This window comes from Dipodomys spectabilis, unplaced genomic scaffold, assembly GCF_019054845.1.
Source record: "Dipodomys spectabilis isolate Male_0828 unplaced genomic scaffold, ASM1905484v1 ptg000628l, whole genome shotgun sequence".
In the NCBI taxonomy this organism is placed as follows: Eukaryota; Metazoa; Chordata; class Mammalia; order Rodentia; family Heteromyidae; genus Dipodomys; species Dipodomys spectabilis.
The window spans coordinates 1,046,212-1,063,529 of NW_024871305.1; the positions used below are offsets into that span (position 1 = coordinate 1,046,212).

A 17,318-nucleotide genomic window follows, 5' to 3' on the forward strand; every position below is an offset into this window, starting at 1 on the left:
GATGTTTTCAGTGGCAAGGCTGGAAAGTACGTTCGGATTTTTGTATTTATCTCTATATCTTTTACCTAGTTTTTACTACAGCTAGAAGCTCAGGCACTACCCCAAAGGACATCTGTTTCTTTTGTCTTTGTCTAAGGAATCCTGAGATATTTCTGTATTTTAAATCATTCTCGGTAGAATTTTGCCAAGCACTATCCTCGATATTGCCTGATTCTATATATACTTAAAAAAACTGCAGGTGGGAGAGAGAGCAAGAGAATGGGTAACATTGCCTCAAAAGAAATAGACTCACTATCTGACTTGTGTTACAGTAGTAACACCTCTGTACATCATCTTTAGAATAACAATTAAAAAAACCACAACCAACCTACCCAGGCTTTGACTTCAGGCCAAAGCTCTTGCTAACCAGGAAGGCTTAGCGTCTCAATGGCTAACATCTGGAGGAATAGTCAATGGCTGAGCCAAACAGTGGTCTGACGCTTGAGGCTTTGCCCATCCAGCTTTTCCTCGTTGGCTCTCACATCAGCACCTTGACTGGATCTGGTAAAATCCCCTGCTTTCTCTCAGCACATGGAGTTAAGGAACCACTGACCCAACTCATCTTAATCTAGACAGACCCAGCCAATCAGCTTGTTCATTATGCGTGCTCTGATTGCTCAAGAATGGATACACGATCCAGACCTAGCCAATCAATTGTTCTTCCCTCCTGGGCCCTGATTAGCTCAAAGATGAGCACTTGTCCTAGATCTAGCCAATTACCTTGTTCTAACTAGCTGGGCTCTGATTGGCTCAAGGAGGGACTCATGACTTTGAGTCCTGGTTAGTCCAATGAGACTCTACCCTCGCATGCCTTGGAATTATTAAAGAGTCATTTTCTTTCTTCTAAGGTTGTTAAGCTTGAGGATGATAGCCAGGAGTACCAGAAGCAAGTCTGCTTAGAAATACAGCCGATGGAGGAACAAAAGCTGGCAGGGAGACTGAACGTAGAGTTTGAATTCCTGCTTGAGCCTGGCCTGTCTTCCATGACATGGGCCAAAAATGTCCCTCTTCCTCAAATATGTATGACCATTTGGCTTGTTTGTGGTGATTTCCAAACTAGGGAGAACCTGATGATCCTCTCTGTCCTGTTGTGTGTGGTGAAGTGTCTTCCCACGATCCTTGTCCAGGGCCTTGGGACTGACTTCGTGTCTGTAACGGGCCTCCAGTCAAGGCACCAGAAGAGATGGCTGCCAGAAGAGGCCCAGTCACAGCCTCTCCCTGAACTGGGAAGAGAGGCCTGGGCTGGGAGCCTGCCAGCCGGATGCCTAGCTGCTCTACAGCTTTGTTCAAGGAACTAGCACCGCACTGGGGGACGGCACTTGCCTCTTATTTCTGATCTTTGCAGATTCAGTCACCTTCTGCACAAGCTGTCTGTGAACACAGATGCAGCACCGTGAGTGAGCTCCGAATCACAGAGGCATGGCTGTAGCCGTTAGGATGGATGGGTCACTGAGACAGGAATCCAGATCTCATGTACAATTTTGTTGCACAACTATTTTTTTTTCCTCTCAAGGCTAGTACTCTACCACTTGAGCAGTGCCTCCACGTCTAGCTTTTTGGTGGTTTATTGGAGATAAGAATCTCTCAGATTTTCCTGCCTGGGCTGGCTCTGAACTTCGACCTTCAGATCTCAGCTTCCTGAGTAGCTAGGATTACAGGTGGGAGCCACCAGCGCCCGGCTGAGCCTTTTGCATTCTGCAAAACTACACCATCACATAAATATGCATAACTCCATTATGCCACCAGCCTTTCTCACTTAAGACATTAAGGTAGACACTGAGGACTGTATCTGTGTATCTCCAACATTAACACATGATTAGACACTAATTGCTCTGGGTTCTAGCCACTTCTTAAACAGGCAAGCTTTTCCATTTGCAGGATTTAAACTATATCAGAGCAATTTGTGTTGCTTAATAGCTACAAATTTGTTAGCTTGCTTCCCGACCAACCAGACCTGGAAAGCTATTATGTAAATATAGATAATGTTACTTCAATGATGGTAATTAATGTGGAGACCTCCAGACAGAGGCTCTTTATGATTAGGTCTATAGCTGTGAGCAACTCCATCTGTGGGGCGCACAGAGTTGGGACATTTTTCTGGCCCCTCAACAGTTCTTTCTGAAGCTGAATACATTCTTCCCTTTCCTTAAAGGGGACAAGGCTAGAAGATGGGGTTCCACAGCCAGCCATGAGCAGAGTGACTTTGGCACCTATGTAACTCTCCTTCCTGCAACCATTGGCTATATATATTATTCAGTAGAAAGACAGGTTGGAAGTGTGACTCAGGTGGTAGATCTGCCTGACAAGTTTCAGGCCCTGAGTTCAAACATCAGTAACACTACCAAAAATGACAAATAATAAAACAAAATGTTAAATACAAAGTGATCTAATCCATTTTGGCAAAAAAACCTAAAATGTACACAGAATAATCTGAAACTTGTGCAGTGATTATCTTTGAGTAGGAGAGGGATGAATGAGTTTGTAATTTTCTTTGTGTCTTAGAAATGTCTCTAATTTCTGTATAGTTTTATAGAATCACATTGGTTATAATTAATGAAGTTCTCTTATGAGACAGAATCTCACAAGGTCGCCCTGCTTGGCCTTGGCCTTTCGCCCTTCCTGCCTCAGACTCAAGTGCGACCTGCTTGGCCTTGGCCTTTCGCCCTTCCTGCCTCAGACTCCTGCGACCTGCTTGGCCTTGGCCTTCGCCCTTCCTGCCTCAGATGCCTGAGTGCTGGGACGACAGATGTGCGCTCCCATGTCTAAGTAAGAGTCACATCTTATTTAAAAATGGACATAAATTGGGATTTCCCATGGGGAGAATTGGATAGGTGAATTTTTTGGGGGGGGGGATCCAGTCGTGGGGCCTGAACTGTGGGCCTGGGTGCTGTCCCTCAGCTCTTCAGCTCAAGGCTAGCGCTCTACCACCTGAGCCACAGTGCCACTTCTGGCTTTTTTCTTTTTGCTTATGTGGTGCTGAGGAATCGAACTCAGGGCCTCATGCATGCAAGGCAAGCGCTCTACCACTGCGCCACCTTCCCAGCCCAAGTGAAAAATTTTTTAATAGACCTTTTAAACAAATTTTAAGGACTGAGGGTGTGGCTCAAGGAGAGCAGCACCGGCCTAGCAAGCACAAAGCCTTGACTTCCCGGCTGGCGCTCTACCACCTGAGCCACGCCTCCAAAGCCTTGAGTTCAAATCCTTGACATCACACACTACCGCCAGCAAAACAGAAAAGGGTTTCTACTTCCTCTGGAATCTTCTAGACTTTTTCTTTAAGATTAGAAAAGAATTCAGCTCTACTAAGTAGACAGAGTCTACCAAGTATAATTTAGGGATGAAGACCAGGATACGAACTCAGATCACAGCGTATTGTAAAGGGGTCTCTTTGGCTGTCTCTTTGGCTGTCCGGGTAGTGATTTTGGCTCTCCCCCCTTTCCCCCCCCCTCCGCCATCCTAAACCCAACAACAGTGAAGTCATCTGCTTATTCCTTACACAATAAGTCAAATATACGCACTAAAAAGGCTCATGCAAATTTCTTCATTAGTAAAAATCACGCAATTAACCTGAAATGTGTGTTAAATGAAGCGGCCAAATTGTTGCGTATTTTCCCAGCTCTTAATTATAATTTTGGTAATCAATTTTTGCCCTGATTACCAAAAAGGGAAAAAATAAAACCTCCAGTAGATGCCTGATCGGATGGAGGTTGCTGAGCTGGAGCACAGATGAGACCCAGGCTGTTTCTGGCAGAGAAGGCCTTAACCTTTGCTTCATTCTCCTTCATCTGAGTGCTCATGCTGAGATGATTGGATTGTAAGGAAGGCTTTTTGGGGGGAGCCTCAGCCTCTCCTGAACTGTGCAAGGTGACCAGAAATTCTGTTTATCTTCCTTGTGTTTATTTCTTTTCTTTTCTTTTTTTGTTGGTCATGTAGCTTGAACTCTGGGCCTGGTTGCTGTCCCTGCGCTCTTCATCTCAAGGCTAGTTAGTGCTCTACCACTTGAGCTACAGTGCCACTTCTGGTTTTCTGGTGGTTTATTGGCGATAAGAGTTTCACGGAGTTTCCTGCCTGGGCTGGCTTTGAACCGCGATCCTCAGGTCTCAGCCTCCTGAGTAGCTAGAATTACAGGTGTGAGCCACCAGCGCCCAGCTTCCTGTGTTTATTTCTTAAATGGCTTTTGACTGCCAGGTTAAGAACTTTCCCCAAGTGAAATCTGATGTCCAAGTTCACAGGCCTGAGCAGTCACATGGCCCAAATGTCCTGAATCCATGATAAGGAAACCAGCAGCAAGGGCTGGGAAGGTGGCTCAGTGGTAGAGTGCTTGCTTAGCATGCATGAAGACCTGGGTTCGATTCCTCAGTACCACATACACAGAAAAGGCTGGAAATGGTGCTGTGGCTCAAGTGGTAGAGTTCTAGCCTTGAGCAAAAGTAGCTCAGGGACAGCATCCAGGCCCTGAGTCCAAGCCCCAGAACTAGCAAAACAAAACACAACAACAAAAACAAAAAACAAAACAACCCAGCGGGCAGAGGGTCCTGATAGGCACATGCCCACCAGGGCTCAGGACTGTTGGGTCTCAGGATAAGGAGAACCTGGCAGCCCAGCAGTCCACAAGCACTAGGGGGCGCTGTGGGGTCATGGGCGCCCAGACCATGGAAGCTGGGAGCTGGCGGCCTCCTGGGGCTGCCCAGGAGGGCCGAGTGGTGCTGACCCTGAACCAAAGCCCCTGGCAGTCAGAGGCAGAGCAGGCCGGGCTGCCCGCGAAGCCACGGGGCCCAGGGAGGGCGAAGGGGGTGGCTCTGCAGGGTGGGGGGGGTCCCCTGGCACAGACCTCTTCTTCCCAGGGAGGGAAGAGCAAGGCGATCTCAAAGCACAGGCCAGCACGGCCTCCCTCGGACAGGAGGACGCGGTCCATGCGGCGGGAGGCTCAGAGGAGCAGAGGGTGGAGGAAAGCGGAGGTCGCCGGCCGCCGTGGGGTCCCTGGTGTGGGCTGCACGCAGACGCGCCGTGCCACTATTTCCCGTGACGGCCAGTGGGTCTCCAGGGCCCCGGGGGTCACACCAAAGGGTCACCTTGTGTGTGGGGGTGAGATACAGCATCCCTCTGTTGTCAGAGCACCATGGCGATTGTCCCCCAAAGCCGGGGACTGGGGAGGGTGTCTCAGACAAAGGTTTGCAGACCTAGGAGAAGTGGAGCATTTCTGAGCACGGCCAGGAGTGGCCGGCAGCTGGAGTTCAGGGAAGGCCCAGGGCCGCGGGAGGCAAAGCACAGTCAAACTGAAATGTGAAATCCCACGACGTCCATTTGTAGTTTGCAAGACTGTTTTGTTTGATTTGGTTGTTGGTTGTGGGGCTTGAACTGAGGGCCTGGGCGCTGTCCCTGAGCTGTTTTGCTCAAGGCTCACACTCTATGACTTTGAGCCACAGCGCCACTCCCGGTTTTCTGGTGGTTCCTTGGAGATAGGAGTCTCACAGACTTTCCTTCCCCGGGCTGGCTTTGAACGTGATCCTCATATCTCAGCCTCCTGAGTAGCTAGGATCACCCTGTGAGCCACCGGCATCCAGCTGCTGGTATCTTATTGTATCCCATGTTGTGTGGTAGGGAGAGGAGAGAGGGGAGGAGACAGATGGACGCGAGCACCCGCTCCCTGGGCTGAGGGACAGGGCACGGCCCCTTCCCAATTTCTTTGACCGAAAGGGAACTTTTTAAGCTTCTGGGTCTACAGGGTCTCAAGTGAACCCCCTTCTTCCCAAAGGCCTCTCTGGAGTGGTCTCTGTTCTTCTGCAGCCTCATTTTGGGGAGACATATCCCAAACTCCATCAATTCATTCTTTGGAGCTCTTCCCAAACAAAAAGAAACCAGGTCCTTGGATATGCGCAGCATTGTTTCCAGGTTGCTGTGTCTTTTGATGTGTTTAGGGTTCCCATTTCCAGGCAGAGCAGCCTAACTTCCTGGTGAAATTCCTCCACCTTCTCTTTTGCAGCGTGTACGGTCACGTCCTGCTTCTGGAAGCTTCTGGAAGCTAGGGCCACATGGACTTCCCCCGTGCCTTCCACGAGAGCTGTGTTTTGTGGTCCAATGTAGGAAGTGGCCCTGGGGTTCCCACAAGGCTAAGAGCCTCCCCTCCCCCCCCCAGCTCTGGTCCAGGGAGACTCTGAAAGGAAGGGAGCTGCGACCTTGGTCCTCAGAGGTGTTCTGTGGTCTTAGCGCTGGCCAGGTAACCCTTTCCTACCTGCTGCCCACCCTGGCTGGGAGCTGCAGGCACCCCTGTGTCCCCCCCCCCCGCCCCCCCCCCCCCCCCCGCTCCCCTCTCTCCCCGGCCCTGGCCTGGCCGCTTCCTGGCTGGTGACTGCAATGGCTTCATAAACGCTTTTGTTTCAGATTCTGGCCTCAAGAGTTTTGGTTTAATACCTTGAATTGTCTTGACCTCTGAATAAACACACAAGAGACGCAAACACACAAGAGACCCGCAAACACACATGGGGGGAACATCTCTATCACTTTAAAGTCCACAGAGTTTTTTTCTTTCTTGCTATTGTTGCTAACGTAGTTATAATTTTTTTTGTTTTTTGTTTTGCTTATGTGGTGCTGAGGAATCGAACCCAGGGCCTCAAGCATGCAAGGCAAGCGCTCTACCACTGAGCCACCTTCCCAGCCCTCTGTACAGTATTTTTACAATTAAAAAACATATTAAAAAAAAGTCCACAAAGATGAAACCACGGAAGCCGAGGTTTCTTTTTCCTCCACTGCACTCCTTTAGTCTGGAAGGCGTTTATTGACCTTCTAATAGGAAAAATGAGGAAACAGGCCCATTTGTTTTCCCTCTCTACTTTCTTCCTTACTAGCCCTAGGAAATCACTGAGAGAGAGAGAGAGAGAGAGAGAGAGAGAGAGAGAGAGAGAGAGAGAGAGAGAGAGAGAGAGAGAAGACAACTTAGCTTTATGGTGGCTGATTACCAAATGCTTATGTTGTATAAATCCTCAAGACTTAACTATGGGCTGAATTTACAATATATTGAGACTCTGGCAAGTTTAGCAAATGAGAGAATTCTAATGGGGACACTTGAATTAATTAATCTGCTTTGTCTTCTCAGCTCTGTCTGGAAGCTGAAATCTGAGAAGACAAGAATAATAGAATTTTCTGGCTTTGAAGCGGTGTTTTTGCCTTCTGGTTGTACCTCAGGAATATGAAGAGCTTAACACAGCTGGAAAATTATGATTTCTGTTATACACGATAAAGATAATGAATCCCATACAGTTAAATTACCATCAGCGATCCCAATCGGTGCCTTTTTTTTTTTTTTTTTAAATCTGTGACTGAAGGAAAGGTACTTATCAGCTGCACTAATAACTAAGAGAACTAGTCTAATTTCCCAAAATGTATTAATGTGTGGTTTAGGTGTTTTGGTTTCTTTTTTCTTCCCTATATTGGAGCTTGAATGCAGGGCCTGTGCGCTGTACCTTTGCTTTGGGGCCCAAGACTGGCACTCTAGCGTTGGAGCTATACTTCCACCTTGGGCTTTTTCTGTGTTAATTGAAGAGTCTCATGTGTTTTTCTGCCTGGGCCTGCTTCTAACTTTGATCCCCAGATCTCAGCCTCCTGAGTAGCTAGAATTACAAGTGTGAGCCACTAGTGCTTGGGACTGTTTTTTAGTTTTTAAAGCAATCAATGGGCCTGGATGCAAAATTTGGTTGTTCTGTTCCCATCCCACAGAAAAGGTGGGGCCGGCTGCCCTAATGCCACCTTGGCTTCAGTTCTTCTGTTAAGCACCTGCCTGGGAAGTCAGCATTGAAGGAATGCCTGGTTGTTATCCCTGGGATGAGTCTGTCCAACTCCCTCCCTCCCTCCCTCCTTCTCTCCCTTTCTCCCTCTCTCCCTCCCTTCCTCCCTCCCTGGTCTGAATTGCTTTCTTCTCTCCTGTCATCACAGACTCATTCCTTCATTCGACACACAGCACCTACTGTAAAATGGATCAGGCAGTGAGTCAATGCTGTGTAACAAGTTACCCGAATGCTTAGTTATTAGTTTTAATGGACAGTGGTCTCTTCTTGCTCCCTATTCTGCGGTTGCAGTGTGTAGGCTCACCTGGAGAAGGCATTTCTGTGAAGAGGTTGTTGCTGTCTGTAGACAGAAAGTGGGGAGCTGACCTGCCCCTCTGCTAGGGAACTTCTGCCCCCTAAGTGGTTCTGGGGAGTTCTGGGGCGGCTGTACCACTGGGACACAGAGAAACTCCTGGAAAGGGCACCAAGCAGCCATGTTTTAGCTACTATAAAGAAACGGAATTATGGTTTTAAGCAAACAAGATCTGCTGATCTCGGATGCATTGGGAGTGTTGATCCACCACCTTTCAGAAGATTAGAATTTCTGTTTAAACAAAAGATTTCCTTCTTGTAATTTATTTATGGCTGACATTGCAAGAGTCACCATAGAGCCAGAATGAAGCGAGGAGGATGAGGGCTGGTGTGTGGTGTGTGTGTGCAGTGTGTGTGTGTATGTGTGTGTGTGATGAGTGCCAGGGGTAGGAGAAGCGTGATCACGGGGTGACTGTGGTTTTATACAAGAGCTGAGGGTGGGGGTGGGGGCATAACCGGGGAGGGGGAGAATGGGGGGGGCCTCTGACCTCCCAAGGTCTTAGCTCAGGGAAGCCGCCCTGACTCTTGTCCCCAGCCCCTCTCTTCCTGGCTCGGGGCCATAGGTCCAGGAGAGTGCTGGCCTTGCCCGGGCTCCTTCTGTGCTGGCTGGTCCCACATCTTTTAGGCAGTATTTCTTGGACTTGCTTTTTTTCCCTTAGTTTTGGAAACTAGGTGGCTCCCTGCTACCCTTCCCTAAGCAACAGTCCCAGGTTGGGACCTGGGCAGGGCTGGGGTGAGAGAGGGGAGGCGGAGGGAGGGGGGAGTCTTAGCTGTGCAATGCTGCCCTCTGCTGGTGTCCATGGGTAACTCAGCACTCACTTGGGCACAGGCCCTGTTCTCTGTGAAGGGCTTCACCCCTCCCTCCCCTCTTAAGCATACTTAAGCTTTTTCCATCCATGATCTTATTCTGATCCACACAGGCCCAGAGTTTAATAAAAGCAGCTTTTCTCTAGGTGGCAACCAGAGGCTTACGGTTGCAAAACCACCTTTCAGGCCCATGAGCTTTAGGTAAAGCAGGGAGCCGGGCGGGCTGGGGCAGGCGCGGCCCTGGGGTGGCTGGATGTCCAGCCATCGTGAGGTGAGACCCTCATTTTGGAACAAAGACCCGATTTTGTGCTGTGCGCCAACCTGCCACGTTGTGTGGCTGGCCTTTTGCTGTGAGGGCTGGGGGTTCGAGCCGGATGTGTGCTTCACCTCAGCCCAGCATGTAGCCCCTGGGGCTTTCTGAAAGGCATGTGGGTCTCGTCTCCTCTCACTTCAGCGACAAGCTGCTTCTCCGTGCTCTACCCATGCTCTGTGCTGCAGGAATTCTCCGCCAGGCCTGGACCTGCCCTGGAAGGACTTAGGGAAAACGCCTGCATTGCGGCAGGTCCGGGCGCGTCCGAGTGTACACATGGCCCTGGTGATTCTAACAGTAGCCAGGATGGAACCGAATGGTGCGGGGCGGGCCTGGCGCAGCTCCTGGCCTTCAGTGGGCGTTTAGTGCCAGCTTCTCACTTCTTATTTGGCTGGAAAGCCAATCCGAGGTGTGAACAAGAGGCCTGTCTTTGGGTGCCTTGTTTGGGTCAGAATGGAGGCTCAGAGGCATGCTGGCAATAGGGGAGCTTCCAGGGTGGCTGGTGGAGGGGGGAGGTGGGTGGTCAGCAGGAAAGGCTTGTGGGGTGATTGGGGGTGGACTCTGGCCACCAGCTCCGTCCACCAGCTCTGTCCACGGTGTGAGTCTGGTCGAGGGTTGCATGTGCAGTTGCTCACTGAGAAATCTTCCAGCTTTGCAGATGTTTGTAATGAAACCCTCAAGCCGAGATGCAGTATTTCCCTCTTTCTTTTGCATTTCTCAGTTTTCCTTAAGTGTCTCTGTGATTACTAAAGTTGAAGTTCCACAACGATTACGTCCTGCAAACAAGTGGTGGAGGCCTCCAATGAATTTTAGGCCAACTTCATTTCCAACTTGCTTACTTTTGAAAACAAAGTAGTCTTAATTTCTCCAAACTTAATCAACCCCCGAGCCACAGGCCATGGATTCTTGTAGGAAGCTGACTGTGGACCATGCTGGCGGCCCAGGGAGGGGGTGGGTGGTTCTGGAGCAGCAGGAGGAGGAAGGGTACCGAGGGTCTCAGCCACGAGCAGGAAGGGCGTCAGGCTGGTGACAACCGCACGTGACCATGGTGTGGACAGATGCCCAGGAGCCGAGACTCAAGGGTTCACTACGGGGTTCAGGTGCGCTTCCCAAGGGAAGCAGCTGAGGAGCGAGGCTCAGGCACCTCCAGCACACGGTGGTGGTGGGGTAGACGCAGCCCAGGACAGGGGTGGGCAACAGTGGAGACATCATACGTGTTGGAGCAGCTGGGCCGGCTGTCCGGCAGGCCGAGTGCGGCTCTCCAGTCCTGCAGGCTCCTTGGGCACCGCCCACAGCTAGCACCAGGGGCAGACATGGGGCCCTGAGCAGGACCGTGGAACCTTACTCTGTACCTAGCAACTGGGCTGGTGACCCCAGGCATTGGAGTTGGGGACACTGAGTCACAGAACTGTGGGATGACTTGTGTCCCTACAAGCCAAGCAAGGCTGGTCACTGTCACAGCTGGTGGCCAGCTAGGGAGGGAGGGTAGGGAGCCATTGCGGAGTGCTGAAGGGAGCGAGGCCTGTAGCCCTGGGCTTCCGCTTCTGCCTGTGTACCTCGCCAGGGCTGCCTGAGAGGGGACAGAGCCACGGACGCCAGCGGCGTCCACTGCTGTGACAGCAGCGCCATCAACCTGGGTCTGCAATGCAGGGGACCCTTTACAGCATGTTCCCATTTCTCAGATGGACACAATCGATGTGGAGAGAGCAGCGCCGGGAGCAGCTGGGCTGGCAACACTGAGCTTCCAAGAACGGGCTGTTTGCAACTATGCCCTCCGCCACCCTCCCAAAGACAAATGGAAACCCTGTCCTCTTCTCAAAACAGTTGAGTGTAGTTTGCTCTTTAACTGCTTAAAAACCCTGCCCCATTCCTTTTCCCCCTTTGACGGTGCCTTAGTGTTTGAACTCAGTGCCTTGAGCTCAGCTGGCTTGCTTATGGCTGGTGCTCTACCACCTGAGCCACACCTCCAGCCTGTGTTTTTGCTGGCTATTTTGGATGAAGACTTGAGGATTTGTCTGTCCTGCCTGGTCCTCCAGATCCTAGTTCCCGAGTAGCTAGGATTACAGGTGTGGACCATGGATGCCTGGAGAAACCCAAAATGTTTAAAAATGTAATTTTATGAATATCATTTCCATAATTTAAAAAATCTTATACTTTTCACAAGTTAATTATATTTAAATACATGTATGTATCACAGAATTATCTGCCCACAGCTTAACTGCTGAAGGAACAGGAAAAAAGAATGCTTAGACTAAACATATTTTCATGAAAATGAAGACAAATGAACTAATAAATTGTCAGCTTTCAGTAAGTAATCTCCGTATTGGATGACTGAATTTTCTGGTAAAATATTTACCATGCTCTTTAAAACCCTTTTAATCAACGGAAACACAGAGAAAGCTCAAAGTGACGGGCCAGCCTCTGCTGGCTTAAGAGCTGAAGTGATTTCTACTGAAGTTCGTTTTAATAAGAGGCAAATTGATTTCGAGCGATTCTCGTCTTGGTAGCGCAAGCTCCTGCGCTCAGCTCCAAGCACTGGGCGTGGAGGCCTAGGTTCAGAGGCCAAACAGGTAATTCATCATCAAGTCCTTTTCAATTATCTTAGGATTGGCCCGGCCTGTGACCCACAGCACCGGGCAGGGGCTGGCCTCTCTTATTTTTCCATGTGGGAATCGATATAAACTGGCTAGCCATACACTAAAAACAATTAACATAAGTCATTAAAAATATGCATCCCCAGCCCCTAGATGTATTAAATTAGGACCAACAAAGGTGGGCCGGGGTGGGGGCTGCATTAGACTCCATGTCCCAGCCTGCACAGGTTGGGGCCCCTCAGATACCCCAAGGCCATGCCTGGGGCATTTCTCACAGGGATGGGGCCCTGAGTCCCCTAAAGGTTTGTGTTTTATGATGAGAAGACCAAGTGGCACCTGTGCCCTTGTCCAGCCTGGTCTGTGGAGAGGAGGCAGGCGGCCACCGAGAGCATGGCCCAGTACCTCTCCATGCTGCTGGCCACACTGCTACCAGCCCCTCCTCCAAGGAGTCTGAGAGGTTGGATGGGGATTGGGGCTCACACACCCAGTGCCCACCCAACCCCTGCTCACCAAAATCTCTTTGCCCTGCTGCTCAACCCTGGCAGTGCCGCCACCTGGCGCTGGGCACCTCTGTGCTGAGGGGTCTCGGGCACTGGCTGGAGGCTGCTGATCTTGGCCCTGACCCGTCCGATACCAGCCACGCCTATTTTCTGTTGCTAAAACACAACACCGCAGTCTAGGTGAGTCATAAAGAAGAGAGGTTCATTTTGACTTACGGAGGGTGGAAGCAGATCCTCTGGGACGGGCTGGTGTCTCCTGCTGTCTCTCCCTCATCTCCTACAACCACCCAGACCCAATCAGCAATCCCCAGGGCGGTGATCTAGTTCTAAGCCCCTCCCATAGGCCCCCAGCTGGGGCCACGGTCAGATTGCTTCTATTTCTGCAGCAAGTTCCAACGTGAGGTTTGCAGGGGACAAAGTGCATTCAAATCATGGCTGTCCCCTGCGGGGACAACCAATTAAGAGACCTGGGTTCCCTCCTGTTAAAAGGCATCCACCGTATGAAAATCTAACAAATAGAATTTAGCAAGTACAGTGTCTTTCCAGGGGCGCTATGAGTAACTACTGTTGCCAACTAATTCTCAGGGTTAGCTATGACGACAAATTCCTCCATTTTAACCTAATGAAAAACACATAAAATCCAAAGAGCACAATCGTCCATACAGGAAGACTTCAACTTGCAAACAGGCTGGGTAGGAAGTTCACTTACGCGGGTTGACGCGGGTTGTTTGGAGGGTGCTGTTGCCATAGTAAACGGAGCCTTGGCCACCTCTGCCCGAGAGCTGGGTCTAACGCGGTCACACAGTGGTTGTACCTGACTAGTGATGAAATACATTCTAGTCCTGTGGCTCCAGGAAAGCAGGATTAGCCAGAGGTGGCATGTGTTGGGCTCCTGGCTGAGGCTCAGTGGCCATGCTGGGCTGGCACCTGTGTCCATGGGCCTGAGGTACAGTTGGCGCCCGAGGGTGGGAAGGCTTCCCTGGGGTCTGCCTAAGGTGGAGGCCTGATGACACGGTATGGGGTGCCTCCAGGCGTGGGCGGGCCCAGGAGAGGCACCTGCTGCGGGCTGGTGTCTGCATTCCGCACAGTGGTAACCCCAGGTTGTGGCACAGGGTGGAGGCTGGCTGGGGTGTGCTGTGCCGTGCCCAGGGCACTCTTGGCTCACCTGTCCACTGTGGTTCTCTACCAGCTCAAGGCAGCGCCCCTCCCATCTACACAGGGGGAGGCCTTGAGCCTGGGAACTTCCGTGTCCAGGGGTGGAACGAGAAACAGCTGTGTCTCCCTGACTGAGCCCACACTTCAGTGAGGTTCTAGGCAGAAGAGACTTGGTCAAGCACCTTGGGAACTCGCAGGTGGCACTTGCTCGGCCTCTTCTGCGCCAGCCTTCAGAGCCCGCACCTGCTGCTGGACGGTGCACATCCACACGCTGAGCTCACCGCAGCCACGGGCGCTCCACCTGCGACAAGTCCTCCCTTCCTGGGCTCCTCCAGGACCAACACCTCCTGTGGGGTGTTCACGCTTCCTCCGCCCCATCCCTCCCCGCCCTGCCTTCCAGTCTCGTACTTACTTTCCTGCAGTTTCACTTAGCAATGGGGCCTGTGCATTCTCATCTGAAAAACCAGGAACACAAAACAAACTTTTGACACCAGGAAGCTCCAGTGGCAGGATTTCAGGCACCTTTATTCACGGCAGACAGTTCTGGTTGGAGACTTGCCTCTGAAATCTGTGGTCCAGGGCGCCAGCTCCTCCCCAAGCCCCACTGCCTGCAGCCCTGGCTGCCACTTGCCATTTAGGGGCCTAGAGAAAGAAGGCTTTGCACACAAGTTTCAGCCAGACTGGCCAGAGCTCAAAACTGGGATGTTAAGGGAATACAGCACCACCTACTGACTGAAGGAGGACCGTGGTGACTCCATTTTAGCAGATTTGACTCCTGTGTGTTCCCCAGATAATTTTAAATAAACATTTCTGTGCAGTACAACCAAGAATGGTGGTATGGGAAACAGGTTTTTCTGAATGAAGGTCTCCCCCACAGTGTCTGAAAGCACTGCGGGGTTTCAGTCGCCTGGCTTGCCTTCCAGACTGTTAATGCTGGCTTCTTAGCACCAGACACTGCAATCTGAGCGCAAGAGTTACTGTCTCTGCCTTCGAGGATCAACAATAAAACTGATACTCTGCAAGAATTTCGGCAAAAAATGTTACTCAACCACCAGAGGTTCCTACTGGTCACTCAGCCTTTTCTAGCCACGTGACTGGCACAGACTCGATCCAGTTTCTCTCTCCTCTCTTTCCATCTGTAGTTTAAAGAAGGTCTAAGGTCACTGAGATTTAAAATCCTGCCAGGTGTCTGTGGTAACACTGGTAGGGTCTGGACGAAGTTACTAGAATCTCATGCACTAACAAAGGAGCACCTCGCTCCACCAGGCTCAACACGGTAAGGAGGTGGGGACTCATCACTGACCTCAGTGCTCAAGCTCAATTCTGAGTTTTGGCAATAGAGTAATTAGTGACAGTATTTCTGAATAAAAAAATCTTCACATGCATTTAGTCCTTTGCAAGTATGGTCAACAAACTACTCAACAGTCACTTTGTGCTGAGAATAAAAGAACCCTAAACTACAAATGTCTCACATCACTACATCGAACAATAAAAGGAGTTACTATTTCTCTAATAAAAATTACACAGTAACTTGTATCAAACAGCAATTACTACAAAAGAATGGCAGGAGAAAATGACTTCACAAAATGCACTAAAAACTTGGAAAACTTTATGCAGGAACTACCAAAATTTCAGTGTTTAATAATTAGGTGACAACTGACCAAGTGTCTAGATGTGAAGACACCATGTTTGGGAAACTTGGGGGGGGTGGGGCGGACTCTAAACTAACTTTACAGGACATGGTAGCAATGTGCTCTGGAAGATAAACCCAGCCACGCAGGGCAGTGGGTGTGAAAGCCACTTGCTTTTCCTGGCGTCGAAGACGATGCTCCAGATTTCAGTGGAAAACATCAGCAACCTGTTGGAAGAAACAAACAAACGAAAACATTACAATGGCTTTCTTCACTTGAGGACAAATAAAAACGATACACAAGCACCAATTACAGGGCTTTTGGACTATTCTATTGTATTCTATGTATTTTCTAGGCATAATACTCTACCAAAATGAAAGCGTTTTATTGGAAAATTTTCTGAATCTACTTCTCACTCCCATTTCTTTCCTTGAATTATTTTTGTCACTTGATGGTCTTTGACAATCTTCAATCCTGCTATCTTGGGATTTCTCAGTTGGTGGGAATTCTAACTACGAGGAACTCCCCTCCAAGGTTTCAAGATGGCAAGACATTTTCTAGATGAACTTCAGATTGGAATGAAGATGACAGAATACATGTAACGTAGCTGTGTGATTTTCTCGCAGTGAATTAACCCAATCTGTGGTTAAGACACACGCAAATTCAGGCAATACTGGCCACTGGAACCTCAGCCTACTCTCAAGGGTCAGGGCAACTTTCATTTCAGTAATGGAGTACCTGTTCTACTCACATAAAATTCAGAGTAAACCTCCTTTTTAGAGGAAATTAAATTGCTACAAATGACATGTGAAAGAAGTGTGAAACTCCTTAACAAAGTCTCTGATACCACATACACACACATGGGTGAAGAAGCCCATAGTGCTGATGGACTCCTGGGCATCTGTCTGTCTTGCTCTAAGTGGAGTTGAAATTATGAATAGTCTTTCTTTATTCTCTGAAACTGTCCAGTACAATGTAATCAGGCCTGGAGTAAAGGCCAAATGTGGCCATGGTCTAGCTCATCCATGACAATAGTCTTTATAAGTTGAAACATTTTTAATGTGGATAGCCTACCTGTTGTTTTAAAGCCAAAATTAAATGAACAAATAAAGGAAAATCTTCCAGTGGCAAAGGCAGGCCATGGAGTTGCTGGGAAGACCACGGGAGACCAGAACTGGAACTTGAACTTGGTACTTATGCTTTTCCGCACGTGGCTACAGCTCTACCCACTGTGCCATCCCGCCAACCACTGTTAACTCGTTAACTAACAATGACATGGGTCTGATTAGTAAAAACTAGGAAAATAGAAGTCTACATGAAGGAAGGGAGCTTGGTGTAAACAGATGTGAAAGCCCGCGTCTGCGTCGGCGGCGGGTGCCTCCGGGATGCCCGGAGGTCTGGGAGGCCGCGCGAGTCGGCCCGGCACGTCACGGGCCAGGTGGGCTGGCGGCGATTCTCAGCTGGGCGTCACCCCGGTGCCCCCTCACCTTCAACTCTTCTGTGTGGCTGGGATCTTGTTTTCACCTTCCAGCTCTTCCACCCCAGCCTGGGTCATGAGGTCGGCGATGTTCTTCTCCAGATCGTCGATGCGACTGCTCATGTCATCGAGTGGCCCCGTCATTAAGGAAACGCACAGCCACACGCAACTGCGGGTCTCTCCGAGGCCCCGCGTGCCCCTCCGCGGTGCGGCGGGCCCGGGGCTCCCGCTGCCCGCCGGGGCGGCCGCCCAGCCCGGCCAGGCCCGTCCCGGCCCCCACCCTGCCCCGAGGGGCCCCGCTGGGGCCGACGGCCCGGGAAGGATATTTCTCCCGATGATCTGGTCCGACATGGTCTGGAATTTATCCTGCATCTGCTGCAAGAGCGTCTGCACCTAGGAGAAACCAGAGCCCACCAGCAACACGCAGCGCGTCCGGCCGGCCCCCGCCCCGGGCCGAGCGCGGGCCTCCCGCGGGCGCCGGCTCCCCGGGCGGCGGGCCGAGCGCGGGCCTCCCGCGGGCGCCGCGCGTCCTCCTTACCACTGAGGTGAGGTCCTGCACGTTCTTGGGGTCGGTGTCAGCCATCTCCCCGGTTCCCAGCTTGGCGGCGAAGGTCTGGAGCCGTCAGCGCCACTTCCGTTTGTCACCGCGGGCAACCCTCCCCCTCGGGCCCCC

General features: G+C 50.7%; 1 protein-coding gene across 1 annotated transcript; it reads right to left on the reverse strand.

The window, feature by feature from the left end:
* Positions 1-14,036: 14,036 nt before the first annotated feature.
* On the reverse strand, positions 14,037-17,318 carry Hsbp1 (heat shock factor binding protein 1). Its single transcript, XM_042671464.1, has 4 exons — positions 17,184-17,318; positions 16,972-17,038; positions 16,656-16,776; positions 14,037-15,395 (listed from the first exon to the last, which is right to left on the reverse strand). Exons 1-3 carry the CDS (start codon positions 17,226-17,228, stop codon positions 16,658-16,660), a joined length of 231 nt encoding a protein of 76 aa, XP_042527398.1. The 5' UTR covers positions 17,229-17,318; the 3' UTR covers positions 14,037-15,395; positions 16,656-16,657.

Coding starts and splice junctions, on each gene's coding strand:
- Hsbp1 (XM_042671464.1), bottom strand. CDS start 17,228: ATGGCTGACACCGACCCCAAGAACGTGCAGGACCTCACCTCAGTG. Junction 17,039..17,183: donor TGCAGGACCTCACCTCAGTG/GTAAGGAGGACG, acceptor GGTTTCTCCTAG/GTGCAGACGCTCTTGCAGCA. Junction 16,777..16,971: donor GGACCAGATCATCGGGAGAA/ATATCCTTCCCG, acceptor TGACGGGGCCAC/TCGATGACATGAGCAGTCGC.